The 18,549-nt window shown below is 41.8% G+C and overlaps 3 protein-coding genes and 1 long non-coding RNA gene across 6 annotated transcripts in view; 3 read left to right on the top strand and 1 right to left on the bottom strand.

The window, feature by feature from the left end:
* The window catches only part of LOC148889231 (protein FAM161A), a 4,418-nt gene extending 3,439 nt beyond the window's left edge, over positions 1–979 (top strand). Inside the window, exon 4 of the mRNA XM_089012433.1 lies at positions 211–979. Within this exon, the coding sequence (XP_088868559.1) occupies positions 211–745 (535 nt within the window). The 3' untranslated portion in view covers positions 746–979. The remainder of the gene's footprint in view (positions 1–210) is intronic.
* Positions 1–3,571, bottom strand: part of LOC148889230 (uncharacterized) — an 8,148-nt gene extending 4,577 nt beyond the window's left edge. The window contains exons 1-2 of one of the 2 annotated variants that reach the window (XR_016116945.1): positions 2,428–3,571; positions 489–589 (exon numbers count right to left, since the gene is read on the bottom strand). This is a non-coding gene — a long non-coding RNA (uncharacterized LOC148889230). Of the gene's footprint in view, positions 1–488; positions 590–2,405 lie in introns of both variants that reach the window. The other variant, XR_016116944.1, reaches the window with a different exon arrangement.
* slc17a5 (solute carrier family 17 member 5) lies at positions 1,610–11,854 on the top strand. Of its 2 annotated transcripts, none has more exons than XM_089012431.1 (10): positions 1,610–1,824; positions 3,580–3,776; positions 5,365–5,598; positions 5,712–5,799; positions 5,883–5,969; positions 6,066–6,184; positions 7,150–7,311; positions 8,308–8,588; positions 8,666–8,756; positions 10,172–11,854. In XM_089012431.1, the coding sequence occupies exons 1-10, from the start codon at positions 1,737–1,739 to the stop codon at positions 10,295–10,297; spliced, it is 1,473 nt and encodes a 490-aa protein (XP_088868557.1). In that variant the 5' UTR covers positions 1,610–1,736; the 3' UTR covers positions 10,298–11,854. The 2 variants fall into 2 exon arrangements, with proteins under 2 accessions (XP_088868557.1, XP_088868556.1); XM_089012430.1 differs by having other exon boundaries at positions 1,612–1,824; positions 10,098–11,854.
* A 690-nt stretch (positions 11,855–12,544) lies between these two features.
* On the top strand, positions 12,545–17,916 carry LOC148889233 (elongation factor 1-alpha 1). The gene is made up of 8 exons (XM_089012432.1): positions 12,545–12,685; positions 13,817–14,007; positions 15,447–15,626; positions 15,687–15,983; positions 16,068–16,218; positions 16,801–17,057; positions 17,253–17,487; positions 17,686–17,916. The coding sequence occupies exons 2-8, from the start codon at positions 13,864–13,866 to the stop codon at positions 17,808–17,810; spliced, it is 1,389 nt and encodes a 462-aa protein (XP_088868558.1). The 5' UTR covers positions 12,545–12,685; positions 13,817–13,863; the 3' UTR covers positions 17,811–17,916.
* Positions 17,917–18,549: the final 633 nt, after the last annotated feature.

An 18,549-nucleotide genomic window follows, 5' to 3' on the forward strand; every position in this document is an offset into this window, starting at 1 on the left:
TACATTTCAGAAGAATGTGTATTTTTTAAAAAACAAGTCATCTTACAGGAATTTTTCTTTTTCTAAGAACAAAGCATTTCCCGCTAAATTCCATACGCTAAATTTTCTGTGACCTCTGTACACAAGAGGCTCACATGCATTAATTTAAAAGGCCTGCTAATTGGAAATTTGGGTTATGACGGTGATTATGACTCATTTTTTCACCACCAGTGAGCGTGTCCTCAGCCCAGAGGACATCTTGAAGACACACAAGGACTTTAGGTTCCAGCCTAAGTCAACGGTTCCTAACCAGCAGGCAGGTGTGCAACCACGAAAGGCCTTCAAGATCCGTCCCGGCGACTCCAGAGTCACAGTGCCCAAACCTTTCCAAATGATGCTGCGAGAAGTGCGAAAAGTGCGCACGCGCTCCGAGCTGGAACTTGAGAACACACTGCTCCGACGTGAGCTGGACGAACTCAAAGAGTGCCAGAAAAAGTTCCGATCCTCACCTGCGCCAGCTCACATACGCAAACCTCTCGCCGATATCGTTAGACGGCGTCCGTCGCGACTGTCCAATTTGGTAGCCTCTGCACCGCAGCCCTTCCGCTTCCTTGAAAGAGAGATGAAAAAGAGGGAGTCAAAGATGGCTGCGCCCCCAGGCAAGTCGCACACCTCCAGATGTCTGGGAGGTCTGTCCTCCAAGACTGTGAAGAAGCAACTGGAGGTGTCCATTGAGCTGGTAAAAGAAAGCGAATGCTCCCACTAACTGACCGTCCTGTACATCGATTTTTGATTTTGTAATTGTGTGGAATGCACAATCAATTTCCAGCAAGGAAACAGTCCCCGTGTGTCCCAATGAGCCGCTGAATGAGCCGCATGAGCAAATGATTGATACAACCCATGGTCAAACAAGGTGTGCCCCCTTCGTACTTCTCAGAATCACAAAGCCTTTAATAGTCCCACGATTGGGGGAGTCCTCCTGGTGAACAGTAATGTACCCACAGAGAATAATAGTTTAAGACACTTACCTGAATGCTCAATTAAGATTCATCTGAATAAACGATACAGTTTAGGGGGTAGCATCTTTTCAACTCAATTGTATTAAGACTGCACTTTCAAGCAGCCATCGCTGCATACAAAGTGCTGTACATGGAACAACTATCATATACGCAGCAACAAATCAGTCAGACGGTAAAAGTCTGAATCATGTTGAGTCAAATGCCAGTTTTTAGGTGGCTATATTATTATATTATTACAATATGCATAAAAAATGTTATTTTTTATAAAGATATTTGTAAACTGTTTTTTAATTGACAAGGACAAAGATGTTGGTCACTGCGGTTGTTAACATGGTTCACACCTTTAGAAATAATTCAAATGAAATGTGTGAAACCTATGTGTTATCAATATCGTAAATTAATTATCAACCTACTTTGTTGATTTTTTTTACTAATTGACCTGACATCGAAAACGTTTACATTATTTGATTAGATATTTGATTTGAAACGTGGAATAATCAGTAAACCGTGAAATAATTCGTTAGATTTTATTGCGTTTGTGTAGTATTTACACGTGATAAATTTTAGGATGAATATTTGAAATGAAGCCACGCCTACCTCAAAGTCAAGTCAATCGTCAATGCAAACTTGAACGCCCCGCAAACGAGACATCACGTGCGAGGAAGGAGCAATCGTCCCATTTTTCCGCATCGAGTTCCGGCTGGTGTCTTTCGTTATGTCCACTGCAAACTAATCGAAATGGAATCGCGAGGCTCGGACGCGGATAGTGAGGAGCAGCAGCAGGAACCTCTTCTTCTTCGTGGACGAAACAACAACATCGAGCGGGGTAACGTAAACATATGGTGAACTATGGAGGATTCGTGGTTAAAAATCACCCACGACGTTGACTTGTTTCTCAAATGCATAAACGTATTTAATTTTCGTAAATTCACATATTTGTGAGCTTCAGGTGCTTTCTGATCGACAAATATGTGCTTGTTTGCCATGCCTCGTCTTTTCGCGAAGAGGCAGTGTTGCTGTCTCCGTTGAATGCGAAAGAGCTACAACGGATTTAACTGTGTGATTAATTTTGACACAAATCTCTCACCGTAGTGGACGGCGGAACCCGAAAGAAGAGTAATTCTGTACTGTGCACACGCAGAAACTGACTAGCCGCAGAATGGCGTACTTAAGAGATCTTGAAGAAAAAAAAAAAGGTTTTTATATTCTACTAAACAAAAAACGTTGTAAAACAAAAGCATATTATTGTTCATGGTTTTGTGTTTGCGATTTTGTAAAAAAAGTTTCTAAAGTGTTTTCTTGTTAGATTTTTTTTCATTTCCTACTTTTTCCCTTAAAAACATGTCCTCTTCCTGATCATAAATCACAGGCACTAGCGTTTAAACGGTAACCAAGATGGTAGTTTACCTTAAAGATGGCTAATACTCACGAGAGAATAAAGACGCACAACCGTGTCAATCATTGGTCTGGGAACTCAACACACATTGATTCTGCGCATGCTCATAAAAAGCTTTACAACATCCGGGTCTCACATGATTAGTTCGTTCGCAGGTGACATCAGTATATGAAATTACTCAATCATGACTGCCACACACACGCACGCACTCAACACACGGGAAGCAGGGATGCATCTGGGTCGAGCTCTTGCACCATTTACGTATTTTGACAGACACTGGCGCAACTTTGCAACTCCATTGTGCCAGGACAGGCGCAAGTCTATTACGATTGGTGCATAATGATACATGATCTGCGCCACATTTGACATACTTCTGTTAAAATAGCTAACAAATTTAGTTAAACAGCAATTGAAACCGTGCGTTTTCCTTCAGAGGTTTTCCTTTTCGTCGGCTGCCATCTTGACTTACCGATAGCTCGCCATAATCACCTTGCATTTGTTTCAGTGCGTTCCAAAGTCACGGTCGGGGATACTGGGCTTTTCCGTCATTTGCTGGTAACTGCTGAAAGAGCTGATCGATAAATTACCCATGGTAAATTTACAATCGCCCATGGTAAATTTACAATCGCTCCCCTCTTGCAAACGAGATACGTTCCGAGCGGTCGTTCATCAGATGAATTTGATTGCAAGTTGCTTCAGTGCTATATTTTGTATGGAATGTATGTCAAACAATGAACGGGGAAGTATAAAACACAGATGCTCTAACAGTTGTAAAATAAATTAAAACCTACTGTCGTACGACGACATATATACTTGGGTCTTCAGTAAGCCATTACTGAAGCTGCTGCCACGTAATTACTGAATTGGGTGCCAGCAGCCATTACTTTTTGTTATGAATCGCGTCCTCCTGGAGCATCAACTGGGAAAAGGGATTTCCGCCCCGCCCACATACTCTATGCAGCCAATCGTAAGGGAGTTCGGCGGATGGGGCCCTGAACTCGTTGGCAACACTTAAGCAGGTCAGCCTTGGTGTGCGTCACGTCAACATCCAGCCCTTGAAACCTCCAATGTATCTGTGTGCATGCATGTGCGTGAAGCAAAAGGCGCGTCAAGTTTCCTGAGCATTATCATAGTCAAAGTCATTCATTTTGATTTGATCCGATTTTTTTTTTTTACGTCCGCCAGCTCCAGCATGTTGCTCTGCACGCTACAGCCTGGCAATTTTGTCCTGCTTCGGTGTCTTCGTGGCCTACGCTATGCGTGTCAACCTGAGTGTGGCCATGGTGGACATGCTCAACACCACCAAACAAGAACAACACAACCACAGCGGCTCAGTGTGTCCTGCTCATCCCGGCCCCGCGCGGCCCCAACACAATCACACTGTAATTTGCTGGTTTCTACAATGAAGATTTCTATCAATCAAAAAATACAACCTTATTCCACAAAAAAAAGGATTAATTTACCCCAACAAATACATCTCCTGTCTGCATAACTTTAATATAAATAGATTTTTTTAAGATGACCGTAGAAAAGAAAAAAAAATCTATCTCTATATATCCCTATATCTATCCATCCATCCATCAATTTATCTATTTTTTGTAATATGAATAAATTCACAAGTTCATCATGAACATCAAAATATATTCAAAAAATATCAAATTTTAGTCTTGTAAATCTTCTACTTTCTGAAAAGAAAACTGTTTAAGATTCTATATAATTATGTATTGGTCTAGATTCTATTGTGGAACTTTTATTTCTGCGAAACATTATTTGAAACAATATATGAAGCCACTGTCCCATTCAAAAAATGCTACCTTATTCATGAGTAAAATAGAAAATCTCCATAAAAATCACATTTCCAACATGATTACTTCATTCTGGGAAAAAAAGATTATCCTCATAGGTTCTCTGCTTTTTTATTGCAAAAAAAGATGACTTTTTTACCCTCCCAAAATACATGTACTGAAAAAATAGATAATTCCTAAGCTTATTAAAAAAATGAAATTTTCTTCCTATGAAATCAGTACTTTTCAAAAAGGTGGTGGTGGGGGGGGGGGCACTTCATTTGTTACAGTCTTGGCTTTTCCAGCACAAAGGCCAACAAGAAATTACTTTACGAGTACAGTTGATAAAGTGTCCTGCTAAACTTTTTCTACTAATACAGGCACCTGTTCCAATTAACTGCTCATTCACAAGGCTTGAACACAAACTATTGGCCGCTGTCCATGGCACATTCATGTTCAAGTAAAATGATATTCAAGCAAAAATATTGACAAACATTGCACATTGTTTGTAGATTCCCCCCCAAAAAAAAATAAATCCATATTTTTTTCCTGCCCCCTAAAACTGTTACAAAATTATAGTTGTTGAATATTCTTAGAATTCTGGTGATGACCAAATTTTCCCTATCATTAGCTGACGCACTTTACTATTTTAATAATCAAATGTAATTTTCACATGATTTTTTTTGCCCCCACTCATACATTTTTTCTCACTAAAAATAAGTGACAATTGGGGAAAGAAGTATGATTGTTTTTTTCTTTTGCAGGATCACCCCTTTGAAATAATAAAAAGTCTAATTTGACAGCAAATGTCCTTTAAAAATGTTACATTTACCCAAAATATATACATTATTGAAAAATAAGATTATCATCACTGTATATGTTTTACATAAAAAATGAGTACCATATTTTCTGCACTATAAGGCTCACCTAAAAGAAAATATATTTTCAAAAGCTGACCAATGCGCCTCATAATCCGGTGCTCCTTTTGTATGGAAAACATTTTGAAATATGTCATACATTGAATGTGCACCTTATGTATGGAAAATGTTTTTGAATATGACATTGGTTGAAGGTGCGCCTTATATTCCAGAAACGGTACGGTACTTGTTTTCTTTTTTAAAATGAGGAAAATGTCATTTTTTTCCAATCCTAATTTATTTGGGACATTAAAAGACTTTTGTGGCAGGCCAGCCTCTATGACTGGGACTCTGAGACGCAAGGTTGGATTCTGGGCTCGTTCTTCTATGGCTACATTCTGACACAAATTCCCGGAGGTTATTTGGCGGGTCGCTTGGGGGCCAAGTGGCTGCTAGGTGGGGGCATCTTGGGGACGGTGATATTTACCCTGCTCACCCCCTTGGCTGCCGACCTGGGCGCCAGCTACCTCATTGTCGTCAGGGTTCTCGAAGGCATCGGCGAGGTATGTCGTCAGCAGCCCGAGATCCTTGCAGAAAAACAACACGCAAATGTCACAAGTAGCAAAAATGTTCCCAAAAAGCTTGTTGTGGATGAACGTACCTTTCTTTTTTGTAGGGTGTTACCTTCCCAGCCCTGTACAGCATGTGGGCAGTATGGGCTCCGCCCCTGGAGAGGAGTCGTCTTCTGACCATCTCCCAGATCGGTGAGACAGAAAAGCTCATCTAGCGCGGTGTCAAGATTTCCTGGTTAAACCTTAACATGCATGCGTGTCGGTGTACATGGTAGGATCCCATATCGGGACGGTGGTGTCACTTCCACTGTCAGGTGAAATATGCTACTACTTGGACTGGACCTACATCTTCTACATCTTTGGTAACAGCACCGATTCAGTCATGTTCACTTTGGTTTGACACATGAAACAGTGGGATGACCTGGATCTTTTTCGGGGGGTCTATTTTGGATGTGAAGGTGCGGTGGGTCTGTTGTGGTTCGTGTTGTGGGCATTCCTGGCATTTGATAGTCCAAACAGTCATCCGTGGATGTCAGAGCAGGAGCGTGGCTACATCACGGGCTCACTGAAGAAAGAGGTGACGCTTTTTGTCCCACAACATTAAAACAGCTCATTTTGACTGAAACGGTCATTCATCAACTGACTGTTGATTGGATTGAATTCGCCTTTATTAGTCTCGCTCGCAGCGGAGAAATTTACATTTCACAGCAGCAAAGTTATGGGAAGAAGAGGAAAGGAAAGAAAGAAGTAGAAAATCAAAATACAGGAGCTGCTGGAATGACAGCCACTGTTGCAGCGCCATTTTGAAGTCAAAACAACAACAAAATAAAACTAAATAACAAATAACACAGACAGTCGTTCAATCTTAGGCATTTTCTGCATAAAGTTTCTTGCACAAAGTAGTTCTAGATGAAAGAGGAGAGGATCAAAGCGTCCTTTTCACCAGTGGCTCAGGGACGTCATGGTGGAATGTACACATCTACTACAAGCTAAATGTTGAAAGCAAACATGAAGCGGTAGCATCTATTGACAAAAAGATTCTCACATCTTCTGTCTCATGTGAATCCACCTCAATTCCAAGCCGCGACAGTTTCACACTGTGCTGACACTCCTTTCTTCTCATTGCGGGCTCCTCAAGCCATGCATACATCCGGCTGCAGACTTTCCAACAGCGCCGACCTTTCCGCTGAACAAAGCCGGGCTATTAAAATGCTGCCATTTACAGGCGCAAAAAAGCACAATGGCTCCAGAGCTGTCCAGCGATGAGAGTCAAATGGCACTGACTTTCCTCCCAAATCAAAAACAGTGGCGACATATTTGTGCTGCAAAAAAGGCGCAACCGCTCAACAGTCTCCTCCTTGATAAACGTCGTGGCCAAAAATGCTGAAAAACAATCCGTATCCGTTCCACATGACGCACAACACCAAGACAAAAACAACAACAAAAAAAGCAAGGCTTGTGAGAGCACTTGCTGACGGCTGCCTACTTGGGCGCCATCTTGGACTTCTAGTGTCGTTACTGTTTGACACTTTTTGGTACCAGCTGTCACCATTGGTCCAAAACATCCCCTGGCGAGCCATTGTGACGTCGCGGCCGCTGCTGGCCATTGTGGTGGCTCACTTCTCATACAACTGGACATTCTACACCCTGCTCACCCTGCTGCCTACTTACATGAATGACATCCTGGGCTCCAGCATACAGCAGGTGAGGACTCCCCACAAACTCTGACGCAGACCTAGAACACATACTGAGTTGTACGCCAAATTAAAGGACAACCGACACCATTTTTTTTTGTTTCCTAACTGACATCAGAAAAAAACAGTTTATAGCATCTAAAATATACCCAAAACACGCAGACTGATATTTTTAGTCAAATGCAAAACACCAATAAGAATGACTTAAAGTGTCCCAAAACTGCCACAAAATGAGCTTGAAAACTGGGCAGATTCAGAAAGTCATGCCCCTTGTTCGTGACATCACTATTGGTCACACACTGCCTTGCTCCAGAATCAAAACAATGACTTCAGAGAGTTCAGATTTGGAGAAGATGCTTTCTTGTTACTCATCCAGTTGTGAATATGATTCAAATAGTTCTGAAGAGGAAAGCATACATGTTTGAAAGTCCTTCCATATCAATTTGAGCCGTCTGGACGCCAATGTAGCGCCCATAAAATGCACAAGATGGCGCACAAGCTCCGTTGGAAATGGTTGATTTGTCTGCTGGGAATTTGTGTCAACTTACACATTCTTAATGCGTGTGACCGCAATTGGCTGCGACACACGATTCACCATCGCGTTATTTATGTAGTTTTCCTTCAAATTTCACGATCAACACAATGTTTTCAGACCAAACAAAGTACCCAAAATGCATTGTGTGTCGCTTTCTGGGTCACGAGCGTTCCCTCCGTGACGTCACATAGGGGATCGTCATCAACTCGAAAACAAGACTTCCTGAATATTCAGCGCGAGTCTTAAAACCTAAAATATAGCAGTATGCAGTGGAATCTTATTAAAATACGCTCAGTAGAAGTCATTTGAAGCCATTTTACAAATTATGGATACAACTTGTCCGGAGGCGTCGGTTGTCCTTTAAGGGTCTCGACAGGGGCTGTCAGGATCTGAAATGACTTTGTGAATCTGCTCTCACATGTTGATGTCATGGGCAAAAATCACGGTTGATCATTTTTCTCTCCAAACCAGACTGGCATGTTATCGGCTCTGCCATATTTGGGTTGCGCCGTGTTCGTCTTGCTGAGCGGTCAGCTGGCCGACTACCTGCAGGAAAAGTGCCACTACCCGACCGTCACGGTCCGGAAGTTTTTCTCCGTCGTGGGGATGGCGGGACCGGCCATCTTCTTGGCAGCGGTCGGTTACACGGGATGCAACTACATTTTGGCAATCACTTTCCTCACCGTCTCCTCTTCACTGGGTGGACTGACGTCGTCCGGTTTCAACATCAACCATTTGGACATCGCCCCTTCGTAAGTACCGGCGGCCCCCCTTGATGCAAGTCGAACGGTATGGAACGTTCAACTTGTCGGTGGCGTCATCCCGACAGGTACGCAGGAATCCTGCTGGGCATCACCAACACTTTTGCTACCATTCCTGGAATGGTGGGACCTGTCATTGCAAGAAGTCTCACTGTCAATGTAAGCCTTTTTTGTTTTTTTGTATTACAAAATATACAACCATTTTCAAAATCACTTGATTCTTGATTTGTATTATATGCATTAGAGTTGAATTTAAACTGTCCAATACTAAAACGGAAGTCAACCTGAACGTCAAAATAACTGATCTAAAAGCCGTATGATTTGTCGTATTTATGTAACGTACGATATTACGTTTTTATACTGCCAATATAGCTTTAAACGTCCGATGGGCATTTTTTTGAATTTTGAGACACGTGTGAAAGTATTTTCTTATTTAGAATTGTCAAAATAGTTTCAAAATAAGACTAATTTATATTTGTTTTTGTTTTATCTGAAAATAACAGAGTTGTTCAATCTCCAAACGGATTTTCTTCACTCATTCACTATGCAAAAATGTGTCCACTCAGTGCCAGGGTTTTTGTCATTGTCACTTGAATTCCAGGACCCACAGAATATTGAGTTTCAGGACTACATAAACATTCAATGCAGCGTAAGAAACCTTAGACTTGCTTCTCTCATCAGAAAAAACAAGTTAATTCCTAAATTATATGGGTCTGAAGTTGTATGAGCTTGAAAATGCAATGCAATCCATACATATTGGTTTATATAGCGCTTTAATAAAAGCTGAACAACTGGAACAAAGCACTAACATGGACAAAAGGGCAATGCTGCCCCCTTGTGGAAGGGACAAAAAAACATTGCCAGAGACCATTTCCAGTGCTTTATCGGCACTCAAACAAGACAAAACAAAACCCGAACAAATTCGGGAATGGCAGTGAATGAGTTAAATTGTATGTTGAAATAGTTTCAAAATACTGTAAATAGTCAGTTGCAAATTGGGAATTGGATTGGATTGGATTTGCCTTTATTAGTCTCACAGTGGAGAAATTTACATTTCACAGCAGCAAAGTGATGAAAGGAATGAAAGTACAAAAACAAAATACATGAGCTGCTGGAAAGGCAGCCACTCTCGCGGCGCCGTCTTGAAGTCAAAAGAACAAAAAACAAACTAAATAACAAATAATATGACAGCATAGAGACAATATGACAAATCAAAGACAGAGAGACATTCATTCTTCAGGAATATATATTTTTTTTAATTTGGACACAAGAGAAAATATTTTATAATGTCAGTTTCAAAGTAAAATGTTGGGTGTATGTCAAGACTGTACTAAATTTGGTGAGATTTTTTATCAAAACAAGTGTGTTCGTTTTGAATTTTTTCTTTTTTGGTTTTAACTTTTGATCGTTCGGAGCATACAAAAGAACCCCAATTTGGTCCGACGTGAAACATTTTGAATGTTTACGATGAAAATAAGAGTCCATGTTGCCTTGTGGTAGAATACCATCGAAGAATGGCAGACGGTCTTTTACATCGCGGCGGCCATCAACATCTTTGGCGCCACCTTTTACAGCATCTTCGGGAGAGGCAACGTGCAGCCCTGGGCCATCTACGCCGACTACTACACCCAACAAGACTAAAACCAAAGCATGCTTTTTGCAGAAGAAAGCAAAGTTCAGTCAGGAATTTACTATCTTGATGGTGAACACCCACTTCTTGCCGGGGATATGTTCCAAACCCACTCCTTGATTTCATGGAGTTTATAACGGGATTTTACCAAATTACTGAAAGAGCTGAGATATATTTTTTTAGCCCATATATTGTTCACGCTACCTTTCACACAATTATGTGGGTTAGAACGTGCTTTTAGAGGGACCCTATGAACAAGTCACCCGCTGGAATATTCATTTGTAGTGTGGTCAATTGCTATTGGGTCGCCAAGAGTTAAGGAAGTCAAGTCTCTTTCTAAACAGCTGACAGGCTTTGTCGCTTTGTGCCTTTCACACATACACCTCAGTTTATTATGATTCCTTTTTCATAATACATTTTTGGGGGTTGTACCAATATGCATTGTTTCAGGACCAAAGGCGGCCTCTTGGGTTTTATTACGGGGAGCAGATACTTAAAGGACAACCGACGCCTCCGGACAAGTTGTGTCCATAATTTGTAAAATCACTTCAAATGACTTCTACTGAGCGTATTTTACAAAGATTCCACCGCATATAGCTACATTTTACCTCATAAGACTCGCGCTGAATATTCAGGAAGTCTTGTTTTCGAGTTGATGACGATCCCCACGTGACGTCACGTTTGGAACACCACTGACCGAGAAAGCCACACACATTGCATTTTGCGGTACTTTGTTTGGTCCTAAAACTTCGTGTTGATGGCGAAATTAGAAGGAAACACAAATAACGCGATGGTGAATCCTTGTGTGTTTCACCAAGACTACGATCTTCTATGCATCTTTTGCATTTTCTGGGAAACTACATTTCAGTCTAGATGCCATTGACGGCTCGAATTTATATGGGAGGACTCCTTTAATTGATTGCAAACATGTATGCTTTCCTCTTCAGAACTATTTGAATCATATTCATAACTGGATGAGTAACAAGAAAGCATCTTCTCCAAAACCGAAGCCATTGTTTTGATTCTCGAGCAAGGCAAGACGTCTTGGCGTGATGTCACAAACAAGGGGCGGGACCTTGTGAAACTGGCCATTTCCGGTTTCATTTTGAAGACATTTTTGGACACTAAGTGTTTTGCATTTGACTAAAAATATCAGCCTGTGTGTTTTGGATATTTTAGAAGCTATAAAACGTTTTTCTGATGTCAGTTCGGAAACAAAAAATGGTGTCGGTTGTCCTTTAAATATATACCTTTTTTGTGTTTTAGAATTCTCAGGTGTGGCATCATCAAATGAAAAGGGATCACTCACTTATGTTCAAGAATTTCAAGCGGGCATTTTTTTATGTACACAGAAGTTAGCTTTTAAATACTTTAGAATTAGCAATGACAAGAAAGTACACTTTGCACATTTTCCAGGTGTCACCTTTTGATCAGTTTTGTACTTTTGTACTTTTGTACCAAATCTAAATAGCACCGCTTTATTTTCCCCTGCAAAATTACCAACTGGATTTTAAATATTTCACACTGACTGATTCCAACCATTGTAGCTATCAAATTGCTGATGTGGACTGCAAATTTCCCCATTGCGGGACGAATAAAGGTTTTCTGATTCTTTATATACATCTCATTCTGGACATCTTGTGTGAGCTTTTTTTCCCCTCAAATTCTACACTCAACCAATACAGTTAATTCCAGAGCATTTTAATTCATCTTTCATATTCGCAAGCAATTTATTTTGGGAAAATAAATTGGCTCATGAATTGGCCTCTGGCTGATATGGTTATCTAGCTAGCATTCTATTTGAGTTACTTCCGGGTTGAGTGAAGCTGGCACGTGTGGCTGCTGCTGCTCACCCACAGAAAAACTTATGCTGTGACTGTAAAGTGACCTTGAGCGTTTTGAAAGGCACTTATAGATGAAATGTATTATTATTATTATGGATAATGGATAGATGAGTCGAGTGCGCCCCCCGCTGTTCTCAAAATGTAACTAAATGAAAAATAAATACAGTAAAGTCTCGTTATATCGATATTCAAGGGAGTCCGAAAAAATATCGATATAACCGGGACTATCGATATATCCGACCCTGTTTGCATGTAATTTTCTCCGTGCGTGCATAGAAATAGTATCGATATAACCGGGACTATCGATATATCCGATATCGATATAACGAGACTTTACTGTACCTACAAAACGTACAACACATTGTGTTACCGTAAAATATCAAATAACAACCTTATATAGGCGGTAATTGGCACAAACCAACCGATTCTGGATAACTAAGTGCATGTGCATGCGATTACACAAGCATCCACCTCCCTCCCTTCCACGTGTCGTGCGCGCGCCCGCAAGCGGATCAGCATCGTCTGTGCTCAAGTGTGTGTGCGCGCGCGCGTTCGCTGCCTCAGACGACCTGCACTTGACAACAGCAGGAGAAACAAAAACAGCAGCTGCGAAGGTAAGCAACACCCTACACCATAAATAGGCTACACCGACTTATGTCCTGCGAATAGGATGCAACGACAGCGTGAAGTGCATTTGAAAAAATTATGGGTAGGGGCAGAGGTGCGGCGTTGACAGAACATGGCGGAGACTTGCACTGTCCACCCAGTGTTCACATACCCTGAGCAATTTGACATTAAGTTGGTGCAGTTTTTTTGGGTGGGGGTGGGGGTGCACTGCGGCAACTGCAGCTGTGACGCTGCCAGACAAGAAGGATGAGGATGCATCCAACCCTGCTCTGAATGTAGAATGCTTGTTTGATTAAAAATAACAATAAAGAACATCTGGCGGAGTAATATTCAGAGAGAGAGATGGCTGGCAATGTTATTTATTTTTGGTGTTGGGTGGCATTGCGGGGGGTCAGTGGCGATGTTGTGGCCATTGTGCGTCAGCAGTGAGACAACAGCATTGAAAAATCACTGGTAGGGACGGTGGATGGAATGCAGATGTGAAGCTATCAGACCTTTCAAATGTCTTGTCTTACAGGTCTTTCAAAATATGTGACGTTGGGGAGTCATTCTTGAGAAAAAAACAAAAAGGTGACATTGTGGTTCCGACCCCCACCACTAGATGGTGCAAGCAAATTTATCAATTTAATTTGATCTCATTGCATGGAAAGGACAATATCGGTTGGTGGCGATCATGCACCATTAGGTTATTTGAATTTGAGCCCCCCACCCACCCGCAAGCCCACATAAGAACAATAAAAATTGATAGTATATAAGGCATGGTTTTCTGGCAGGAAAGTGGCTATGTCAAAACTTGTAAATATCTGGAAGTTTTGAAGTCACGCCAGATGTGTGACATTATCCAATTTACAACGGTCAACACATTTTTTTTACTTATCGATGACAGTAAACTTTCTTGAATATGATTAGTATTATTATTTTGCATGGATGACGAATGTCATTTTTTGTAGCACATCAGTTTTCATACCAATACAGGCACTATATTTTATTGTATTTATTCATTCAGGGTTAGGTTGAGCAAAAGAATCAAAGTTTAACCATGTCTTTATAAAATCTTTGGTATTCGATCAAATGTTTTTTTTAAATGAACTCACAACGTGTCCTTGTCACGTTTGCAGAATCCCCACTGAGCCTTTCTTGACTTGAGCCTGCGTCATCAGTTGTCATGGGCAAGGAGAAGGTCCATATCAACATTGTGGTGATCGGTCACGTGGATTCGGGCAAGTCCACCACCACGGGCCACCTCATCTACAAGTGTGGCGGGATTGACAAAAGGACCATTGAGAAGTTTGAGAAAGAGGCTGCTGAGGTAAGACCGTATGAGATGGTGCCCGACAAAAAAAAACGTTGACATTTTTCTTTATGTCCGATACGTAATAGTTACTCTTAACTCATTCGCTGCCATTCCCAAATTTATTCGGGAATTGAAAAGTGTGACGCGGAGCTCAATTTTCCGAATTTGTTTGGGTTTTTCTTGCGGGGGTGCCGATAAAGCGCTGGTCAGACCTCTGTCAATGTTTTTCCCTCCCACGAGGGGGAAGCATTTGCCTTTTGTCCATGTTAGCGCTGTTACAGCTTCATCTGTTGTTAAAGTGCTATATAGATCAATATGTATGTCTTGTATTGTATTTTGGACAGCTGCCCACATTTCAAGCTCAGATAACTCCAGACCCATAGAATTTAGGAATTAACTCTTTTTTGTTGATGAAAGAGAGTAGAAGGTTTCTGACGCTGAATTGGATGTTTATGTAGTTCTAGTAACTCAATATAAGAATCTGAATCATCTTTATTGGCCAAGTGTGTAGAACACACAAGGAATTTGTCTTTGGCAGAACATGCTGCACTAGTATCATCATAAGAAAGACATGACAAATAAGTATGGAAGACACTAATAAATGCTAATCTAATGTTATCTATGTAATCTTAATGTCAGTAGTTCCTCTCACAAACTTATTATAACTTGATAAATCACAGTGCATGTTATTTTAATCTATTTCCATTTCCTCCTCCAAGTATCTACGAAATAGTATGTAAACGCCATATTCCTTGAGACAAATTTATTAACTGATCAGGGATATTTTTCACATTTGAAAGACAGTTAATAAATTGGGTTGTAGTGTTCTTACTGTGCTATGAGGTTTGTACATACTACATTTAAAGGACAATCGGCACCATTTTTTGTTTTTGTTTCCCACTGACATCAGAAAAACGTTTTATAGCATCTAAAATACCCAAATCAGGAAGGCTGATATTTTTAGTTAAATGAAAAACACAAATAAAAATGACTTCAAATGAATCCGGAAATGGTCAGTTTCAGAAGGTCCCACCCCCCTGTTCGTGACGTCACGCCAAGACATCTTGCCTTTGATCGAGAATCAAAACAATGGCTTCAGATTCGGAAAAGATGTTTTCTTGTTACTCATCCAGTTATGAATATGATTCAAATAGTTAACTAAGACAATGTGCAAGGTATCAATCAGAGCTAAAATGATCAGTGGTAGAATGGAGGAAAATACTCTGAGGGTCCTGCAATTTGGGTAAAAATGAGAAAAACCCTGGCACTGGAGTGGACACATTTTTGCACATCATCTGGCAGTGAATGAGTTAAATAGTTGTCGTAACTGGCTTTTCCCAAACTTTGTGTATGAGCTTGTTGTTTATACAGATTCTGAATACGCGGAACACATCTTGTGCCTTTGTGCACATCAAACTGCAAGAATAGCAAGAACATTCTTTGATATCTTCCAGATGGGGAAGGGGTCGTTTAAGTATGCGTGGGTGCTGGACAAGCTTAAGGCCGAAAGAGAACGTGGCATCACCATTGACATCTCGCTGTGGAAGTTTGAGACAACCAAGTACTACGTGACCATCATCGACGCTCCGGGGCACAGGGATTTCATCAAGAATATGATCACCGGGACCTCACAGGTAGCTAATGTGTGGACTAAGTCAGTGAGTCAACATTCCAAACAGTCTGTCGTTTTTTAGGCCGACTGCGCTGTACTGATCGTAGCCGCTGGCGTGGGGGAATTTGAGGCCGGCATCTCCAAGAATGGGCAGACCCGCGAACATGCCCTGCTAGCATACACGTTGGGCGTGAAGCAGCTCATCGTGGGAATCAACAAGATGGACTCCACCGAGCCCAACTACAGCCAGAAGCGCTACGAGGAAATTGTTAAGGAAGTCAGCACCTATATTAAGAAGATTGGCTACAATCCGGAGACCGTGCCTTTCGTGCCCATCTCGGGTTGGAATGGCGACAACATGCTTGACGGCAGCCCCAACGTATGTACAAAACATTGGCTCTTTGTTCCGCTGCGTCTACGTACCTTAAGTTCATTGATGTTGACCGAGTTTTCGGTGTTGTAGATGCAATGGTTTAAAGGGTGGAAGATCAATCGGAAGGATGGCAACGCATCGGGGACCACATTGCTTGAAGCACTGGATGCCATTCAGCCACCCACGCGGCCAACAGACAAACCTCTCCGCCTGCCCCTTCAAGATGTTTACAAGATTGGAGGCATGTCAAATACAAACTCAGACATGTGCTTTAAAATTCCTCCACTTCCAATATGTTATGGCTGAACGGCTTAAACCAGATTCCCAAACACAATGTGCCGTAAGAGATCAGAAGTTGCCCCATACCAAGGGTCAGGTCAGGCCAGCAGTTACAACAGGTAAGAGGCCTTTTCCCCCAGTCACTTACTTCATCCAGTTCTTCCGGGGGCAATCCAGAGGGATTCACAGGCCAGCAGAGAAACTGTCTCTCCAAAATGTAGTGGATTTTCCATGAGATGCACCTGAAACACCAGAGAAATTTAGGAGGCATCCTAACCAGATGCCCGAGCCACTTCATCTGGCCCCGTTCAATGCGGTGGAACAGCTTTTAAACCCACATCAATCTATCACTGAACCATGCCAACGCTTGTGACATATTTTGAATGTCATCTCAAGAGATTTTTCATCTATAAAATACTATATGGTTTGACTCCAAAAAGGTTGGGGAACACTGGTATAGAAAGGACAAAATAAATTGTAGGTCGATTTCATGATCAGTTACAAACATATATTCCGCGTTTGTCACAGTTTTCTCTCCGCTTAGGAATCGGCACCGTTCCCGTCGGCCGTGTTGAAACGGGCATCCTAAAGCCCGGCATGGTGGTTACGTTTGCCCCAGTCAACATAACCACCGAGGTCAAGTCGGTGGAGATGCACCACGAGGCGCTCACTGAGGCCTTGCCCGGTGATAACGTTGGCTTTAATGTCAAAAACGTGTCCGTGAAGGACATCCGCCGTGGCAATGTGGCTGGTGACAGCAAAACTGATCCGCCACAAGAGGCTGCTAGCTTCACTGCCCAGGTATTGTTATTTCCAGATGAGACATTTTACATTTCAGTGGAAAAACATATTTATTTTTAACTAAAGCTATAATAAAATGGTAAACATGACTTGGTTATGGTGCCATTACTTTTTGCGCTAATTCAAATTTGTCAACATTTTGGTTGCGCCAAAAATCGGTTGGATCAAATGCTTCGCTGTCAATTGCGCCTGCAGGTCATCATACTTAACCACCCGGGCCAGATCAGCGCCGGCTATGCCCCGGTGCTGGACTGTCACACGGCTCACATCGCTTGTAAGTTTGCTGAGCTCAAGGAGAAGATCGACCGTCGCTCCGGCAAGAAGCTGGAGGACAACCCCAAATCCTTGAAATCCGGAGATGCTGCCATTGTTGACATGACTCCGGGCAAGCCCATGTGTGTTGAGAGCTTCTCTGAGTACCCCCCACTGGGTAAGTCGAAGGCGAATGGCTAAAGTCGCCGTTTACAATATCTGCAGAAAAATCTGACATCACCAGTTTCAAGATGACGGTCTTCCAAGAACACTAAAGAGTTGAGATTCCATGGAAACTAAAAAAAAAAGTTTGGTCGTGCCCCAATTATAAGACATTCCTTAATATTTCGACCCCCTTGACTCACCTGATTTGCAGGTCGCTTCGCTGTGCGTGACATGCGTCAGACGGTGGCCGTGGGCGTCATCAAGGGTGTGGAGAAAAAGGCGTCCACCACCGGTAAAGTCACCAAGTCTGCCCAGAAGGCTCAGAGGAACAAATGAATGTTGTGCTACGCTGCCGACCGCAGGGTCTTCCAGGGCAGGAAATCAATCATCTATCTCCATCCCGTGATTGGCTGCTTTAACTTAATAAACAACGACTGGTTAATCATCACAATGCATCGAAAAACCATCCGAAGGAAAGAAAATCGTATAGATGTGATCACTCTTATCGTAGTTGGATGACCGTGATATACAAAATTATTACACGCAAGTTTTAAGTGTACGTTGTACATTTCATTCATGGCGATGTCATTCCTGTGATATCGTTCAATTAGGGGTATTCCAATCTATCGCCTACCTATAAGCTTTTGAGTACAGGTACTGTTTACATGGTGAATGTTGTCTTTTCTTCGTGTCTTGTTTGACATCATTGCACTGCGCTACGTATGAGCCCAAGACAAGTAGTTTAAAACTACCGTTTGGTCTTCTGAGTAGTAAGTCAGTAGAACGTAACGTTTTGTTTGTGGTTCAGCTTTAAGTGGCATTTAAAACAAATGGCATTGTGTGTCCTTTAAGGGGGCTCTAAAGTCAGCCCCCTGAATTTTAGAAGCACTTTCATTGGCACTTTGCACATGCACTGGAGATATATTTCAAAACTGACGGAGCTATTGCACCTTTACTATAAGATGGCACATTGACATTAAACAAGATCCCACTCAGCATGTCTTGTCTTATTTTGTACGTTTTATGTGCAACTCAGAAGGGTAAAAAAAATGGGACCAAGACTACCGTATTTTCC

Source organism: Hippocampus bargibanti, linkage group LG13, assembly GCF_051943395.1.
Source record: "Hippocampus bargibanti isolate YZ-2025 linkage group LG13, ASM5194339v1, whole genome shotgun sequence".
Lineage (NCBI taxonomy): Eukaryota > Metazoa > Chordata > Actinopteri > Syngnathiformes > Syngnathidae > Hippocampus > Hippocampus bargibanti.

What these genes read in the sequence shown, in the direction of transcription:
- LOC148889233 (XM_089012432.1), top strand. Translation starts at nt 13,864, where the DNA reads ATGGGCAAGGAGAAGGTCCATATCAACATTGTGGTGATCGGTCACGTG. An exon ending in TGATCACCGGGACCTCACAG is followed by an intron (nt 15,627 to 15,686) that starts GTAGCTAATGTG and finishes GTCGTTTTTTAG; the next exon opens with GCCGACTGCGCTGTACTGAT. An exon ending in CTCTGAGTACCCCCCACTGG is followed by an intron (nt 17,488 to 17,685) that starts GTAAGTCGAAGG and finishes CCTGATTTGCAG; the next exon opens with GTCGCTTCGCTGTGCGTGAC.
- slc17a5 (XM_089012430.1), top strand. Translation starts at nt 1,737, where the DNA reads ATGGAATCGCGAGGCTCGGACGCGGATAGTGAGGAGCAGCAGCAGGAA. An exon ending in CGGGCTCACTGAAGAAAGAG is followed by an intron (nt 6,185 to 7,149) that starts GTGACGCTTTTT and finishes TTTTGGTACCAG; the next exon opens with CTGTCACCATTGGTCCAAAA. An exon ending in TGGGCTCCAGCATACAGCAG is followed by an intron (nt 7,312 to 8,307) that starts GTGAGGACTCCC and finishes TCTCCAAACCAG; the next exon opens with ACTGGCATGTTATCGGCTCT.